Source organism: Procambarus clarkii, chromosome 1 (genome assembly GCF_040958095.1).
Source record: "Procambarus clarkii isolate CNS0578487 chromosome 1, FALCON_Pclarkii_2.0, whole genome shotgun sequence".
NCBI classification, from domain to species: domain Eukaryota; kingdom Metazoa; phylum Arthropoda; class Malacostraca; order Decapoda; family Cambaridae; genus Procambarus; species Procambarus clarkii.
In genome coordinates this window covers 40503482-40520841 of record NC_091150.1, presented here as the reverse complement: position 1 = coordinate 40520841, position 17360 = coordinate 40503482, and the positions used below count along the sequence as shown (strand labels likewise).

At 42.7% G+C, this 17360-nt stretch overlaps 1 protein-coding gene across 1 annotated transcript in view; it reads right to left on the bottom strand.

Moving 5' to 3' along the window:
• LOC123758842 (Ca[2+]-channel protein alpha[[1]] subunit D) overlaps positions 1-17360 on the bottom strand; it is a 797128-nt gene that overhangs the window by 469498 nt on the left and 310270 nt on the right. Inside the window, exon 21 of the mRNA XM_069338501.1 lies at positions 5360-5495. Coding sequence (XP_069194602.1) covers positions 5360-5495 — 136 coding nt within the window. The remainder of the gene's footprint in view (positions 1-5359; positions 5496-17360) is intronic.

Below are 17360 nucleotides of genomic sequence, written 5' to 3'. Positions count from 1 at the left end.
TTTTTAGACTTGTAAGAACCTAGCGTGAATCCAACTGGGAGGAGCTATCCAAGATGATGTAACAGGCAGCCACTGATGGACCTACCAGAAAAAGGTGTTTCATTATATTCAATGCTGGGTTTTTAAGTTAAGATAAGAGCTATGAGGCCTAGAGCTCATCAAATTAGTGATGTACCATACTGTGTGATCTTATTAGATATAAAAATGGAGGCAAATTAAGGTGATTTACAAAATGTTTTCCATGCTGTTCTAGTCTTGTTCTTGCCTACACCTAAGTGTTGATACAGGATGAGAGCTACGCTCATGGTGTTCCATCTTCCCAGTACTCTTTGTCATATAACGCTTTGATACTACTGACGGTTTTGGCCTCCACCACCCTCTCCTTCAGTTTGTTCCAACTGTCTACCTGTCTGTTTGCAAAAGAAAATTTTCTCATATTTATTTGGCACCTCTGTTTTCTTAACTTGAATCTGTTATTACCCAAGTGTAATTACCTAAGTGTAGTTACAAGATGAGAGTTACGCTCATGGTGTTCCATCTTCCCAACACGCTTTGTCATATAACACTTTGATACAACTGACGGTCTTGGCCTCCACCACTTTCTCACCTAACTTGTTCCAACCGTCTACCACTCTGTTTGCGAAAATAAATTTTCTTATATTTCTTCGGCATCTGTGTTTAGCTAGTTTGCTAAAGCTAGTGCCTGTTACTATTTTGTATGTAGTGATCATATAACCTCTTTTTCTTGTCTTCTAGTTTTGGCATATTTAATGCCTCTAACCTCTCCTCGTAGCTCTTGCCCTTCAGTTCTGGAAGCCACTTAGTAGCATGTCTTTGCACTTTTTCCAGTTTGTTGATGTGCTTCTTAACAGTATCGCTCGCTTTGGAAACCGATCACGTCCATTTTTTTTCTCTTGAGTCCTAGCCGTCAGCAGGACTCACGTCCACTACAAAAATATTTGTATAAAATTCATTTTTTATCCGATCGACCTCGGGATAGTTTCAAAATAAGCACCTTTAGAATGTGCACCAGGTGATGTCAAAATGAAAGATGTAACCCAAAACTTGATGTCAGAACACTTGAAAGATTATAAATACGTTTTTGGGTCTAAATTTTAAATTTTAAAATATTTGTTAAAATTATATTTATTGTGCTATTATAATGGGATTAGTTTTAAAATGTGCGCCTTTATATTGCGAACAATTTGATACCAAAATGAGCGATGTAAAATCAAAATTAATGTCAGAACACTGGAAAGATATAAATAATTTTGATGATGAGTGTCCAAAATTAAAATATTTGTTAAAATTCCAGTTATTGCTCTATTATTATGAGACTAGTTTTACAATGTGCGCCTTTATATTGCAAACAATTTGATACCAAAACAAGCAATGTAACATGAAAATTGATGTTATCAAACTGAACGAGTATAAACATTAGGTTGTGGTGTGCAAATTAGTGCTCGTTCACGGGTATTTTTAGGCTTTGCTGTGGGGAGTCTCACCAGGCTTTTGGACATTATATGCATATACATCTGCAGGGAATTTAATTGCAACACAATGATACCAAAACAAACGACATATCATGAGAATTAAGATGAGAAAACTGAAACGAGTATACATATTTAGGCGTCGCCACACACTCGCCCGCACCATTAGCCCCATGACGTTGCCCGCACCATTAGCCTACCTCCTACCTCACCCCCAAAATGTCAACCCATGTCTTCTATTTTAAACAATGCTGTTTTGTTGACCAAATTGTATTTTTGCTTTTTTTTCTGCTATGTTTCCCCTCCCCCTTTTTTTCCATTCTTTTCTTATTTTTTCTCAACACAATTTATGCTTTAATCTCAATTAGTATTAAGTTTTAGTCTTAGTGTTTTTCCTGCCTGAAACGCTTTGCGTAATAGTGGCTTTAGGCATTGTATGTACTAGCTCTATCTATAAATACATTAACTTTTGTATCTTACCTTGTATGTATGTACCTTACCTGAATAAAAATTTATTATTTATTATTATTATTATTAATACTGCAAAAAAAAGTAAAATAAATCAGAGACATTGAAATAATTAGGTAATAATATCTTTGTGGTAACCCTCACCTGACAGCTTGGGCGGAGAAGACCTCATCTGGCGACTGCTCTGTCAACTACCTTTTTTTGCCAAACTTCCCGCTCTATTGCATCCAAAATATGCCACCTACAATTTTTTTTACTTTTCCCGTGACCAGGGAACACAAATAAACACTTTTATAAGACGAAAGAATTTTTTGAAATTTTTGTTGTTGTGCCTGTGGGTGTTGAAGGCAAAATGGCCCTTAGAGGCCCATGGTTTAACCACTGTGATGTGCCGAGTTTATTGTGACATTCCACTTGTGCGCATAAACTTGAGTGTTTGTAAAAAAAATTTTATCTTTGTAAAATGATAAATTCCCTTCCCTGAACACGTACATGTATAAAAACTGGGGACGTGGAAAATGGAGCATGTTTAATGTGCGCCTGTGCCTTAAGCCTCCCAGACCCGGTCGCATGGGCCATTCAAGCACTATGAGTTGCTACAAATATATTTTCAATTATTTGTTCTATGTATTTCCAATGCATTTTTTTTATTGTATATGATGCATATTTATGCCCTACAGTAGAATATTCATAATGCTCCATGGAACTGTGATACGTGTGTCAGTAATATGTCCACAATAAATGTTTATTGTCGCAATATTACTTGTTAAAAATTCATTAAAATTACAATATGTACAGTTTCACACACTATAACACACTCACACAGTAACACACTGTATTACACACTCAGTACTTTGGAAGTGAGTGATAATCAATGAAGCCGTTCATGGTATACAGCGTGACTTCGCTCTCATTGCACCAGGTAGAGATAGGTTACCGCTTCCTGTTTCTTCATTCTGTGTGCTTGCAAATAACGTACTCACGTACACCCTTGGCTTTATTACATATAGGTAGTATGTATGCCAAACTTGTAAAGCGTAAGGTAGTCTTGAAAAGATTATAGGAAAAGATCAATTTGAAAGGTAGTCTTGAAAAGATCACTTTGTAGGGTTCCTCTCTGGAACAGATTCAGTCATTCTGGAAGAGTTTCAGTCAATCAGGAAGAGATTCAGCCATTCTGGAAAAGATTCAGCTATTTTTAAAAATATCTATGGAAAATATCATCATGGAAGCCGTTAACATCTATAACGGTTCATCTATGCTACTTGTATCAGATGCATCATCACTGAACCCAGAAAATGATTCATCTATGTATCATCTATAAAAATTGGAGATGGCATGGGTGGGCAAGAGTGGCGCTCAGAGCTACAACTGGATACGCTCGCTATATGGTCCTCATCAGTCCTGAATCACTTAAATCTGACCTTTGTGTTAGGTCCTTATTGCACCTAGATTCATCAATATCATGACCCTTATGTTCTTCAAACAATAAGGCCTGAATTTCACCAACAATGAGTGATCTTTCAACACCACGTCAGACATGTGTTTGGGAGTCAAGAGGCGTCACCCAAGGTTGCTCAGTCAATACTAACCCAGCCAACAGCCCTGGGAATTCTGGGAATTTTTTTCAAGATGGCTGCCTCTCACTGGAGGTCCCAAAAGTCCGTTTTGTACACAACCTACCACGCACGCATTTTGAATAGGCACAAAATATTCAAAAGGTGTTTTCTCGGTTGGCGCAGTGTCCCACTGACCGAGTTTTCTCATTTGGCGCGGCACAGTGGTTAATATTTATAATTCTGTAAAACAGTCCCTGTGGTGTAGTGATAAGACACTCGCCTGGCGTTTCGCAAGTGCTTTGTCCTGAGTTCGTATTCTGTCCAGGGAAGATTTACTAATAATAAGATTTCACCACATTTATGAGCAAAATTTGGACTAGGTATAACACAAATAAAATACAAAATTATAAAGTAGAGGATGCTATGTATGTTTTCTTTTGAGAAAAATAAAAATGGGATATTGGCCAAAGTCCATACTGAAGGTGGCATCACTAGTCTATAACATCCAGGCACCCACCACGTGCAGCTGTGTGTGGGGTACACTTGTTGAAAGTGAATTATAGTTTCATTATGTAATTCACTTTAATTCAAAACAATCTGGATAATGAAAAGAACTAAAATGTTCATAGTGGAATCCTGTTATTTAGTATTTCTGTGCAATAAATAAAATTGAAAACACATTGCTAAAAACACTAGTAGTGTCAAATCATTATACAGTATCACAAAGAATACTGGGAAGACTGGACACCATGAGCATAGCTCTCATCCTGTAACTACACTTAGGTAATTACTATCTGGCAAAATTTCATATTTTATTTGAATATATGTCTTAATGCTATATAAACTACTTCCATTTTCCAATATGCATTAGCATAGTCTATTGCAAGGGTTTTATATGTAATTACTTTGTATAAAATGAAACAGTTTCCTAGAAGGCAAAATGTCATTCAGTTTGATAAACTTAGTAAATAGTTTTGAGGTAAAAAGTTATACAAATTTGTTTTTCAACAATAGATACAGCATTTCTTGAGCAATAGTGCAAGCTTTGTTTTTGCTCATATTCACACACAGGCAGTATGGAGTAATGCCATTGGGTCATTTTTTATTTTCCAAAAAAGTTCTGTATACTACACACAAAACACCCTTCATCTCAGCACACAAAGTATAATAGTCAATAGTACAGGAGTTACAGAAGTAGCAGTAGTATACAGCAGATGATACAGTAGTTACAGAAGTAGTAGAGAGGGCTCTAAGATCACCTGTTTGTATGGGTAAAAATGAAGAAAGAGGAGTGTTTTGGAATGGGCTGAAGTTTAGTGGTGCTGCTTTCATTTTGGGGAGGACGTGAAACTTGGATCATCTCTCCATCTTCACCCTCAGTTTCTTCATAGTCCCCCTCTAGAAAAAGAATGACGGAGAATGCGACCTTTAAGGATTAACTAAAACCAACAGAAACCATTTGTTGGTACACAAGGAACAAGAACTTCAGCATCAGCAATAAAGTATTGGGGCAAATCCCATTACCAATTTGATGCCATGCCTTGTCCTGTCTTAACTAAGAATCATGTAATAGGTGGAGCTGGAGTAAACAAATTAAAATAGTGGTTAAAATGAGCTTTACAATTTGTGATGTTTGTTACAATGTTGTTATTATTTAAAAACACAGTTCATTTTCAAAATAAAAGAAAATAACAGACGATAATTAACCCCTTAGGTACACCTCCAGCCATGAAGAACATGATTCTTAGTGTTACACTGTTTTTTTGGGGGTTGGATGAAGAGGATAAAAATATTGTTTGGGTTTGGTAGTGTCTGCCTTAATGCTGTAGCACACAAACATACCTGTTTGTGTGGGAGAAAATAAAAAAGCTGGAGTACGGGGGCAAAGGCTTGACTTTGGTGGCAGTACTAAGTTGCGAGGCACGGCGTGGCCGCATTCCTTGTGGGCGCTCCTCTCCATCTCCATCATCCTCTTCTTCTGCAACACACCAGCAGCCAAGTTGGTGAGGCAGGGCAATGAGAGCCTGGCCAGAAGGATGTTACCTGACCAGGAGCATTAGGAGGAGTGGGTAGCAATGAAAGGACAAGAGGTATCCTTGGATCAAAGGTAAAAAAGTGACAAATGGTTTCCAAACTGAAGATCATGGCAGAGGCAGTTGGGAAGCTTAAGTTCCTGACCAGATAAGGCAAATTGAAGGACTAAGGAGGCAATCAGGCATCAGTAGAAGACAAAATACTATGTAAAACTGGAACTAGCAAACAAAAACAAAAAAACAGTGTTGAATATAATGAAAAGCCATTTTCTGGGTGAGACACAGAGGCTCCCCAGAGCTATCAGGGCTGATATAAATGTATTAGACCCTGGTATCAGTCAAGCAAATGGAGTTCTAGGCCTACCGGGGATCACGAGCCAGAACATAGCCCCCCTCGAAGAGGCACGAGGAGCAATGGCCTATAGAAACCCCCATGTGCTTGGAAGCATTCCATGTCTGCCATCGATCGGGGTCAGGAACCCAGAAAGGTAGGCGCCCCAAAACAAACTATATCTGGTTAAAATATTGCAAATGAAAGCCGAACTGTTGGACAGAACTCCCCCAAATGAAAAAACAAGCAAACGAGATATGACATCACTGCGCCGCTGTCTGAGAAGCTCCCTCCTCCCCTGGAGGGGGAAGGGGAAGCCCCAGACCTCCCATGCCGGCTATCCAACCAATTAATTCTGAGGTTGGGTGTCAAAAAATCCATAAAAACCGCTGACCGGAGCGAGGGAGGGTTGCTGGGGCGCCTCCTGGTCTCATCCAAAAAAGGAGCACGGGTACATTCAATGCTGGTTTTCTGGGGAAAGCCCCTATGACTTCCCAGAGCTACTTAACCAAAGAGGAAAAACAGGAGGGACTTATCCAGGAGGTGGTCACCACTCGATCCTCAACACGAAGTCAAGACAACTGGCTGCAACTGCCGACCCAATGCGACACATGACTTACCAGGGCCAGGAACATTGACAAGGTAGCGAGAGGCCAGAACCCTTTTTGACTTTCAAAATCCCCATTCCCGAATGTCAGCTCAAGACATGTTACCAAAGACAGCAGCCAAAGCAATAAACTTACAAACGCCATGGGCACAAGGATAGATCGCAGGCTGGCTGGACCGAATATCCCTGCGGACGACCTGGTAGACCCGAGCCCTGGAACAGGGAGGAAGGGAAACTGGGTCAACCCAAAGCGCGTCCCTGGCCACCAAGGCCATGGTGCGCAGGTAACGGTCAAGAGTTGCAACCAGACAGAACACATGATGCATCCCCAGCCGAACCAACCAAGCATCAACAACCCAAGGACACCTCCGGAAAGCAGCAGTCGTATTTTTCGTCAGAAAAGAAGGAGACGGCTGCAAATGAACAAACCTACCACCAGGACCAAAAGAGCAAAAACCCCCTGTGCCGGAGGAGAGCATGAAGCTCCCAACCTGACCACCAGAGGCCAATGTCAACGGGAAAAGAGCCTTCGCACAACAATCTTGAACTAAAGAGGCCACAACAAACCAAGGACGAAGATAGAAAAGAGAGCACCCAGTCCAATGACTAGGACAGCTCAGGTGGCACATGAGCAGGCTGGAGGTGAAACAATGCATGAGATAGCTTGTGAAATGGAGCAGAAGTAACATTCACCCCAAACGCAAGCTGAAGAGGCTCCGCCAGCACCGCATAATACAAAGCGACAGTATTCAGCATAAGACGACAGTCCTGGAATAACCAAGACAGGAAGGACAAGACAACCTGATCCGAAACAGAAGAAAACCTTACAAAGAGACAAGAAATACTGAAAGAACCGCCAGGAAACTTCATACTGCCGCCGAGACGAGACACACAAGTGGGACATCACCAATGAAGCCACCTGCTCACCATACAAATGGTGATAGACCCGCATCAGAAAGACCAGAAGCGAAGACTTAAGGAGGCAATCGAATCAGCTACGTAACGTACCGGAGTGATCTGCTGAAAGAGGTGGAGTGACGGGAAGACCCCCGGGTTTGGATACCGAGCAAGCAGCGCCTAAAAGGAGGAGCCAAGAGGAAAACTCTTCCCTGGTAAGTCTCCAAGCGAGCTAGGACCTAGAGCAACAGCAGAATCGGGGGTAAGAGTTATAGGTAACCCCACCTCGACCAGTCCTGCCTGAAGGCATCAACCCTGATCGACTTCCTTGCAGTCGAGGAAGGGCGCCACATAAATTGGAAGACGCCTCAACCACGCCAACACTAAGAGGTCCACCTCCAGCAGATCGTACGTCCGGCAAAACCAACTGAACGAGTCGGCATCGACCATCTATTCCGTGGACTGGGAAACGAACCAAGACAGGCTGTCAGCCATGATGATGGAAACTCCCCCATACATGAATCGACATGATAGCTAAATCCAGAGAACTCAGCAGACGAGTCACCCAAAGTGTCCAGTCCCAAAGAACGAAGAACCGCATCGAATCCCGGGGTTCAGACAATGAACCACCAGGGAGCAGTTCGAATGGAGCCAGATTGTTGATCCGTGAGTGACCCGAACACTCCGAAGAGCCTGCCTTGAACTCCTGCACCATGCTGTGGGCCCGACAGAAGGATAGACCCCACCGCCTCTGGCTGGCCTGGTGAGCACAGGTCACAAAGTCCCAGCCAAGAGATGACATGTCCATGAACGCATCAAGTGAGGGTGAGGGTAGGTGCCAAGGCACTGAACCCTGAAAAATCCTAAGAGGAAGCCGGCAATGCAGCAGCTGACGTAAGGCGCCAGAAGGCCGAACTCAACAATTGCGAGAGAAGTGGAAGGGACATTCCTGAAGGAACCAGAACAGCCAATGAAGCCAAACCTGATTGGGCAGGTAGACTATCACAGCAAAGTTCAGACTCCTGCACAAACCCTCAAGCAACTGCCTCCTGACCCAGGAGCCCCACAAAAATAGGCGAAAGTGGGATCGAAGCCGCAGCAGAGCCGCTGGAGGGAGAGACAAGGAAGCGGTTCGAAAGTCCCACATGTCCCGAGAGTCCCTAAGAGCACTGGTGGCTGAGTGAACAGCATGCTGGATACATAGTCCTGTGGACCGGGGTTCTATTTCCATCGCCAGCGGAAACAGATGAACAGAGTTTCTTTCACCCTGATGCCCCTGTTACCTAGCAGTAAACAGATAACTGAGAGTTAGACAGCTGTTACAGGCTGCTTCCTGGAAAAGGGGGGTGGAGAGAGAGAGAGAGAGAGAAAAAAAAACTAGTTAGCACTGTAGTTAGCCTAACAGATACAAACGGGCCACCATGACCCGGGTAAGGCATGTGAACATGTGAGGTGCAAAATTTAAGTCGAATGGAAGGTAACAAATATTGGTAAGCCTGACACCCCACAACAAAACCTAGCCAGTCCTTGAACCCTGGATGAATCGGGATGTGCCAGTGCGCGTCCCAGAGGTCCAGGGACACCATCCAAGCGCCCAGCTCCAATAGAAGACAGACCTGGGACAGAGTAGTTATCTGAAAGAAGAGGCAATAGGCCCAAGGGTTCAGACAGGATAAGTCCAGATTAATCCACAGGTCTGCACAGTTCCATCTTGGAACCGGAAACAGAGGGGAACCCACCTGAGGGACAAGGTCGTTTCGACCACTCCCAAGCAAACCCACTCCAATATGACTGAGTACAGGAGAAGAAGAAGCCCCCCCCCCCCTGAACCCCAGGAAGGAGGAGGAAGGGCAACCGAATGCCACTGCAGACCGCAAGAAATGACCTAAAATGCCCATGAATCGTGGAACCAGGCATGAGCAAACAGAGCGAATCTCCCACCATCAATGGGATGAACAGCAAAAGGGCCGTCGCCCCTTAAGAGAAGCAGACTTACGAGCAGAGCGATCACCTTGCCGGCCAGTCGTCATTGGTTCTGAAGGCTGCGCCGGCTCCGAAACTGGCCCCACTGGCCTACTATGACAGGAAGAACCCCAAGCCCTGGCATGATCCTTCCAGGAAGACCCCCCCCCCCTTTTCCTGTGGGCTTCCTGGAGAACCAACAAGTCCAACATGGGACGACAACTAGAAGAGGTCGCTTGCAGATACTACACCACCACAGACTGCAAACAGCAAAGGACCAAAAGGTGTAGAAAATCTAAGAGACAGGGCCTTATATTCCACAGATTGAGTGAGCACAGCCTGCTGGTATGCGAGACGACAAGCAAAGAATAGAGACACTGCCTCCAGCAGGATCAGCACAAACAGCTTCAACAGAGCAGCCAACGCCCGCACCACTGAGACCAGTGCACTAGACCCAGGACCGGTCCCAAGTGTCTCTACATCCTCCTCAAGTCAGTCCAAAGACAGCTCGAGATGGGAAAAGAAACGCAAGACTGAAGCCAAATGGCCACAGGCTCGTAAGTCCTCAGTGACCAGGGCAGCTGAAAAGGAGGGAACCTGCACGTGAAGCTGAACAAGGCTAACATCCCGAGGAAAGGCAGGGGCAAACAAACATGCATTGAGGCCCTCAAACTCACCCCTCGAAGGTATGGGACCGACAGAACGTATGCCACGCCCCCAACAAAAAGATTGGACAGTCTGCCAACCAGGATGACTCCGGAACTTTGTAACGAACCCAGTAAGGAAAAGAAGAACCAAACTTGAAAGAGGCAGGATCCATTATTGAAGCATAACCGGGTCGAGCAAGAGGTAAGTAAGTTCCAGAACCTCATGCGGAGGGATGCAAGAGGCCAAAAACCTCCGGAAAGAAGGAACCAAAGTACCCAGGGGAACCTGGAACCAAACCCAGGGAGGGGTCGACGCCATATCAAACTCGTACAAGGAGGAGGGGATAAGAAAACCCCACTCCCTGCAACAACAAGCCCCACTCAGAGGGTACCAGTACCCAGTCGGGCTCAAACATGGCCTAATCTCCCTAAGTCAACCCCTTCCCCACCCCAGGAACCTCCACATCAGGACCCGGGGCAGAGTCGTCCTCAAAAGAAAGGGCAGAAGCCGTCGGAAAATCTGAACTGAAGGGGGCCCACTGGTCTGACCCAGAAGCACCGGCTGGAGGAACGGGCTCGAATGCCTCTGTCGTCACACCGGAAAGGGTATCCCCAGAAACTGCCCAAGTCTCACCACCAACTAAACCCTACCCCGACTCCGAAATCCTCAAACGCTTCGGAGCCGGAAGCAGGGTACTGTACTGGTAAGACACTCGCCTGGCGTTCCGCGAGCACTTTGTCATGGGTTCGTATCCTGGCCGGGGAGGATTTCCTGGGCGCAAATCCTTAACTGTAGCCTCTGTTTAACTCAACAGTAAAATGAGTACTTGGTTGTAACAACAATTCTTCGCGGTGGGGATCATATTCCAGGGACCTGCCCGAAACGCTACGCGTACTAGTGGCTGTACATGAATGTAACAACTCTTGTATATATCTAAATAAAAAAAAAAAAGTGCATAAAACGCCGAAGCCGCCTGCACCCAAAGATCAAGGCCAGTGGATTGGGTGATCTGGAGTACTGCATAAGCAAGCTACACCACTCGCAGGACTTTGGGTCGAAGGTATCACCGACCCAACAGGTAGCATGACGGAGGCAAAAACAGATGATTGTCACCCTGAGAAAAGAGAACAGAGCAACCTTCAAACTCACACGAAGCAAGATGGGACCCAGGGGACACATCCAATGGACCACTAAGCCCCAGTGGGATTTTCCAGGGCTCTTAAATGCCCTGCTAAGGGAAGCTCAGGCAAGGTAATGTTAACTGGCACCCCAAATTACCAAGCAAACAACTAATAGCTGAACCCCCGGGATTTGTACACACGGGGGACCTAGTGGAGGACCACCAAGAATATAATATATTTAAGTGGCAACACCAAGGGCAGACCCTCCACCAGGCAGAAAACAAAAACAAAAGAAAAACCCCGTATGAGTACAATGTACCCAGGTAGAACAGAGCTGGCCGCTATATCAGGTGAAGAACAGCTGCACAGTACCTTGTGCCCCTACCAGTGATGAAAACACTGCCTACCCAGAGGCAAACAGAGGCACATGAAACACCCCAGCTGACTCCAAGGGTGGGCAATTACCGAGCAGTAAAAGACCTCAGTGATGGTAGTCCCCAAGCAAGTTATAGAAAATAACCCCAAGCCACAAGGGCAGTACTTACAGGGCAGTACTTACAGGGCAGTACTTACAGGGCACCTAGGGAAGGAATCCCTAGGCACATGCAGCCCAAGTACTGGTGAAATTACTCCTGGCTCGCACACTGCCACAGGACGGGATGACATCACAAGGCACAGCACTGAATGTGGTCTGGAGCCAGAGTCGCATGACCACCAGGTCTTACATCAGCCACAGAACTAAAGGGTTGGATAGCCAGGGCAGGGGTTTGGGGCTCCCCTTTCCCCCTCTCGGGGAGGGGAAAAGCTGTGGAGATAGTGGCACAGTGACGGTGGTGACGTCATGCTCATTTGCTTGTTTTTCGTTTGGGTGAGTTCTGTCCAACAGTTTGGCTTTCAATTGCAATATTTTAACCAGATAGGGTTTGTTTTTGGGGCGCCTACCTTTCTGGGTGTCTGACCCGGTCGATGGCAGACATAAACTGCTTCCAACCACACGGGGGTTTCTGTAAGCCATTGCTCCTCGTGCATCTCTGAGGAAGGCCAGATTCTGGCTCGTAGTTCCCAGTAAACCTAAAACTCCATTCGTTTGATTGATGCCAGGGTCTAATACATTCATATCAGACCAGAAGCCGTAAGGGCTTGCCCCAGAAAAGAAGGGATAAGTCAGGCAAAAATATAAGTGGTGTATACAATATCGAAGCCAATAAAAGCACAGATGACAGAAAAAATTATTAAAGACATTGAAAGAGAAAAGAGTAAATATTTTACATAGAAATAATAATCACATTATTTTTGTTATAAAAATTAGTATGAGAGTAATGAGAATTCATGAAAGTAGCAGATGATTATGATGAGATAAATGCAGCATCAATTTTCCTACCTATTGACCAAATTTTCCTAAAGGCTTAGTGGTTTAAAAAATTTAAATGTATGCAGTTGGTGACAACATTTACATGCAAATGAGACTGAAATAGTAATTGAGTGAGGTCTTATAGGAAGACCATCATTAGCAAATTTCAAGTGACAATTTATTATTTTGTGTCCATAAATTATATTTAAATGCTGATCACCATTAGCATCACCATTAGTGATGCTACCTACTGGTGGATGTGGCTAAAACATAATTTGAGGTAAGGTCTTATGGTAAGGCATCATTCCAATAAATTTAACAAGGTCAATCAATTTAAAAATTATTAATGGGAAATATTTGTCATTACTGCCAACTGGTACAGTAGTGCTATTTAAAAGTAGATATGGCTGTTAATCCAAGTCAGGTCTTGTGAAAAGCTATCACTAGCAAATTTTATGAGGCTGTGCCAATTCGATTTTGATTTATAAGCCAGAATTTTTTTTTTGCACAAACATGTGAGATAGAATAAATGCTCAACGGTCAGAGACAGAAATGGGAATCACAGATGACTCACCCCATATTTCTAATACTACTGTACAGTATTTCTTTGCTAATTTTATAGAGATTACAACTTTCCACTCGATGAATTAAATTATCCTGAATTCTTAATAAAATAAAAACGTGTTTTTAAATATATACGTATATACAGTACATGTTATTAAATATATTACTATAAAATGATAAGTAAAGGATAAAAACTCACACTTGTGCATTTGTGATATTTATGTAAGGAATTTACACCAAGCCTTTTGCACTCTCCTGAGTGTTTGTCAAGGTCTGAATGTGGGATTAGGACTAGACTTACATCTCAACGTCTAATCATTGGATTAGACATTGAGATTTAAGTCTCGTCCTAATCACACATGCATACCTTGACAAAGCACTCAGGAGAGTGCGAATGACTTGGTGTAAATTCCTTACATAAATTAAACAAATACACAAGTGTGGGTTTTTATCCAATGTTATTATGTTATATAATGAAAAGGAATTAACCAGTTCTTAGAGAACTAAATGAATTAATATTGTTAATTCAAACTCACACAAAAAGGGGGATCAATGTTCCAAATAAATAAGTACATGTAATACGAAAGATTTTTCCTCAGTCTGGAGGTGGGAAGAAAGCTACCCAGGTGGCTACACACACACAAAACCAACTCTTAAGAGGATGCCATTACGTTGTGATAGTAGCGAGATTGCATATTATTTATGGTCGATCGACAACACCCAGGACTTCAAACTGGTCAAACTCTATCCCCATGCTTAATCAAAGTGATAAGTGACACCTCCACCCCAATTTGTTAATAAAATTCTGGCCATAATGAATATTCATAGGGGTTTTAAGGGAATATTTAACCGGCGTATGCCGGTTACGATGAATAATAACATGATCACCAAGTAAGCTTTAACCACTGTGATGCGCCGAGTTTATTGTGACATTTCCCCTGTGCGTATAAAATCAAGTGTTCGCAAAATTTTTTTTGATCTTTGTAAAATTATAAATTCCCTTCCCTGAACATGTACATGTAAAAAACTAAAAAATTTAAATTACTTTGGCTTTGGGGACGTGAAGAAGGGAGCGTGTTTGCTTGTGCCCGTGCATAAAGCTCCCAGGGCCGGTCGCACCACCAATTCAAGCACCGCGAGTTGCCACAAATATTTTCTCAATTATTTGTTCTATGTATTTCCAATGCAGTTTTATTTGTTGTTTTAATTGCATATAATGCATATTTCTGTCTTTTACAATATGTATACAGTAATTACCTAAGTGTAGTTTCAGGATGAGAGCTACAATCGGGGTGTCCTGTTTCCCCAGCACTCTTCGTCATATAACACTTTGAAATTACTGACGGTTTTAGCCTCCACCACCCTCTCACCTAGCTTGTTCCAACCGTCTAACCCTCTGTTTACAAAAACGAATTTTCTTATATTTCTCCGGTAGCTTTGTTTCATTAGTTTAAATCTATGACCTCTTGTTCTTGAAGTTCCAGGTTTCAGGAATTCTTCCCTATCAATTTTATCGATTCCTGTTACTATTTTGAATGCAGTGATCATATCGCCTCTTTTTCTTCTATCTTCTAGCCTTTGCATATTTAATGCCTTTAACCTCTCCTCGTAGCTCTTGTCCTTCAGTTCTGGGAGCCACTTAGTGGCACATCTTTGCACATTTTCCGGTTTGTTGATGTGCTTCTTAAGATATGGGCACCATACAACCGCTGCATATTCCAGCTTTGGTCTAACAAAAGTCGAAAAGAATTTCTTTAGTATTTCTCCGTCTATATATTTAAACGCAATTCTGAAGATAGAAAGTGTAGCATAGGCTCCTTACACAATGTTCTTAATATTAATGTGGTCCTCAGGTGAAAGTTTTCTATCTAGAACCACCCCTCTATCTAGAACCAATACATCATATGATATGATGTGCAATTTATAGCAAGTTACTCAACATATCATATGATGTGTTGCGCAGTTTAATGGTTAAGCTGAATTATATCTTGCAACTCCAAAGTTTTTGACCTCACTCCATCTATGCTGGTATATACAATTTTCAGGAACCTGTTCCCTTTCCCTTTGCTTTTTACTCCCCCTTCCACTAATGATTTTGTTGCCTTGTTTTTATGTACCATTTCACAAGTTTTCTAGTCCCTGACACTTTGTAGAAAAAAGAATTTCTGTCTTCTTTATTTCTATCCCCATTTAGATGTTTTGCTTCAATGAGGTTCATTTTCAGCTTTTCTCTGTCCTTCTTTGAGAGCTCTTTTCGTATTAACCAAAGTTTGCCAACCTCATCACTCTGCAATTTCCTGGCATTTCTAAGCACTTCCATCATGTTTTTCACTCCATTAAACATCACCCTTAAAGGGGGGGGGTTCTTGTCTTTCTCATATTTTCCTATTCTTCAAAAATCACTGACATTTTCCTTTGAGCTTTCTCCTAAACCTACTATTTTCTCTACGATTTCCATCTCTTCTGCTGCTCAGTCCACCCTAGATGAAATTTTCTTTCTAAACATCCACAAATTATTATGGACTTACTTCTATCTGCAGTGTTTTGTACTAGTTTACTGTTGGTAACCAGTTCTTTCCTAATTGCTTGCCTAATTTCTGTTTCTTGTTGATCATTTCTGGTTTTGACTTCCAAACACACTTCCTTGATTGTCTCTTTCTCTTTTACAACTTGTGCATACGTTTCTTTTATTTCTTCTTTATACTTTTCTAGTTCTTTATTACCCTCCTCTATTTGAGTTGCCAATGAAGTTTCTCATTGCATCTCCTTGCCTAACTCCATGTTAGCCCTCAGGCTACCTTGGAATTGTTCACCATATGTGTCTATTTTTTTGTTAATTTCTTCAAATTCCCTACTCTTCCTTTTCCATGCCTCATTATCCTTTACTAGTTCCTTGATGTGTTCCTCCTGCATCCTTACCTTTTCAGTCAAGCTGGTAATTTCCTTACCTTGCTGGAAAATATTTCCTTTTAAATTACAAAACTCAATCTTGAGACCTTCATTTTCTTGTTCTAATTTAATAACCTTTTCTTCGTAGTTCTTTAGCATGTCCTCAATAATCAATAACCTGCCAAGAAAACCACCTTTCATTACATCTTGTTGCGAGAAACCTGCAAAAGATTCCTGTCTTGGGGTGGTGTCCTCCCCTGTGGTGGTGGCCATTTTTGTTGTTATTCTGCTGTTTTGAAAGATCAACTTTTCTACCCAAGATTTTTCATTCACTAACACTTATTTCCTATCCACAGCTGGGCTACGAAGACTTCTAACCATAATTCTGTGTGTGTAGCGATGTCTCTTATGCCTGAACTCACCATACCAGCTTAACCCTTAAATTGCACATCGCATCATATGATGCTTTGACTGACTTGCAGTAAATTGCGCATCGCATCATATGATGCTTTGGAGTACTATGCAAGATTTAAACGGCCCGCGGATACACGGGGTTCACCACACCTTCATCAGGGCTCTTGTAAACAGACGCCATTTAAAAAAAAAATCGTGGGCCAAATTCCCAGGTGTTAGGGGCTTCAGTATTGAGTGAGCCACCAAGCCTCACGCACGCAGCATGAGCTCACAGCACTGCTGTTCAGCTTGTGACCACAGCATCGCCTAAAGATGCCATAATATACTTGTTCATGCTATTATGTAGCGATGATATTTTTACAGAAGACCCCTGACTGTAATAAAACTGACCAGGGTTCTGATAATAGCAGGACTGTGGTGATATATAGCGCTGTGCTCCATGGAGGGAGTAGTAATGCTGTGGGAGGGAGGGTTGTGGCATTGTCTTCTGACTGTGTGTGGCCACCTTTTATTGACTGCACTCACCATACCAGCTTAGTGGTTCACTATGGTGAACACAAATGTAGATACTCGTATATAACGTGTGCATAGAGGGTATAAACAGCAAGAGGAGTAGGTTGGGAGCTGCCATTTTGGTGAGAGTGGTGGCGTCGTCTGCACGATTTATCATGTTGTTTACTGGTGACCACGATGGTCATTGGGCACCATACCAGTTTACTTGTACAAGTATGGTGAATAAAACAGGTAGATATTTATATATAATGTGTGTATATAGCGTAATAACACCACAAACAGTATTGTTGGAGGAGAAATATTAGTGCGTCTGGCCTTGAGGTCGGTAGCCATCAGCTGACTGTGTGAGTAGCTACGTCTTTGTGCCTTTACTCACCATACAAGCTTAGATGTACAGTTATGGTGAACAAAACATGAAAATACTTATATATAACATCTGTATATAAAAGCAAAAACAGCATGGTGGGTGGAGAATGGTGGCAAATCAGGTGAGGTGAGGGAGTGGCAACCAGT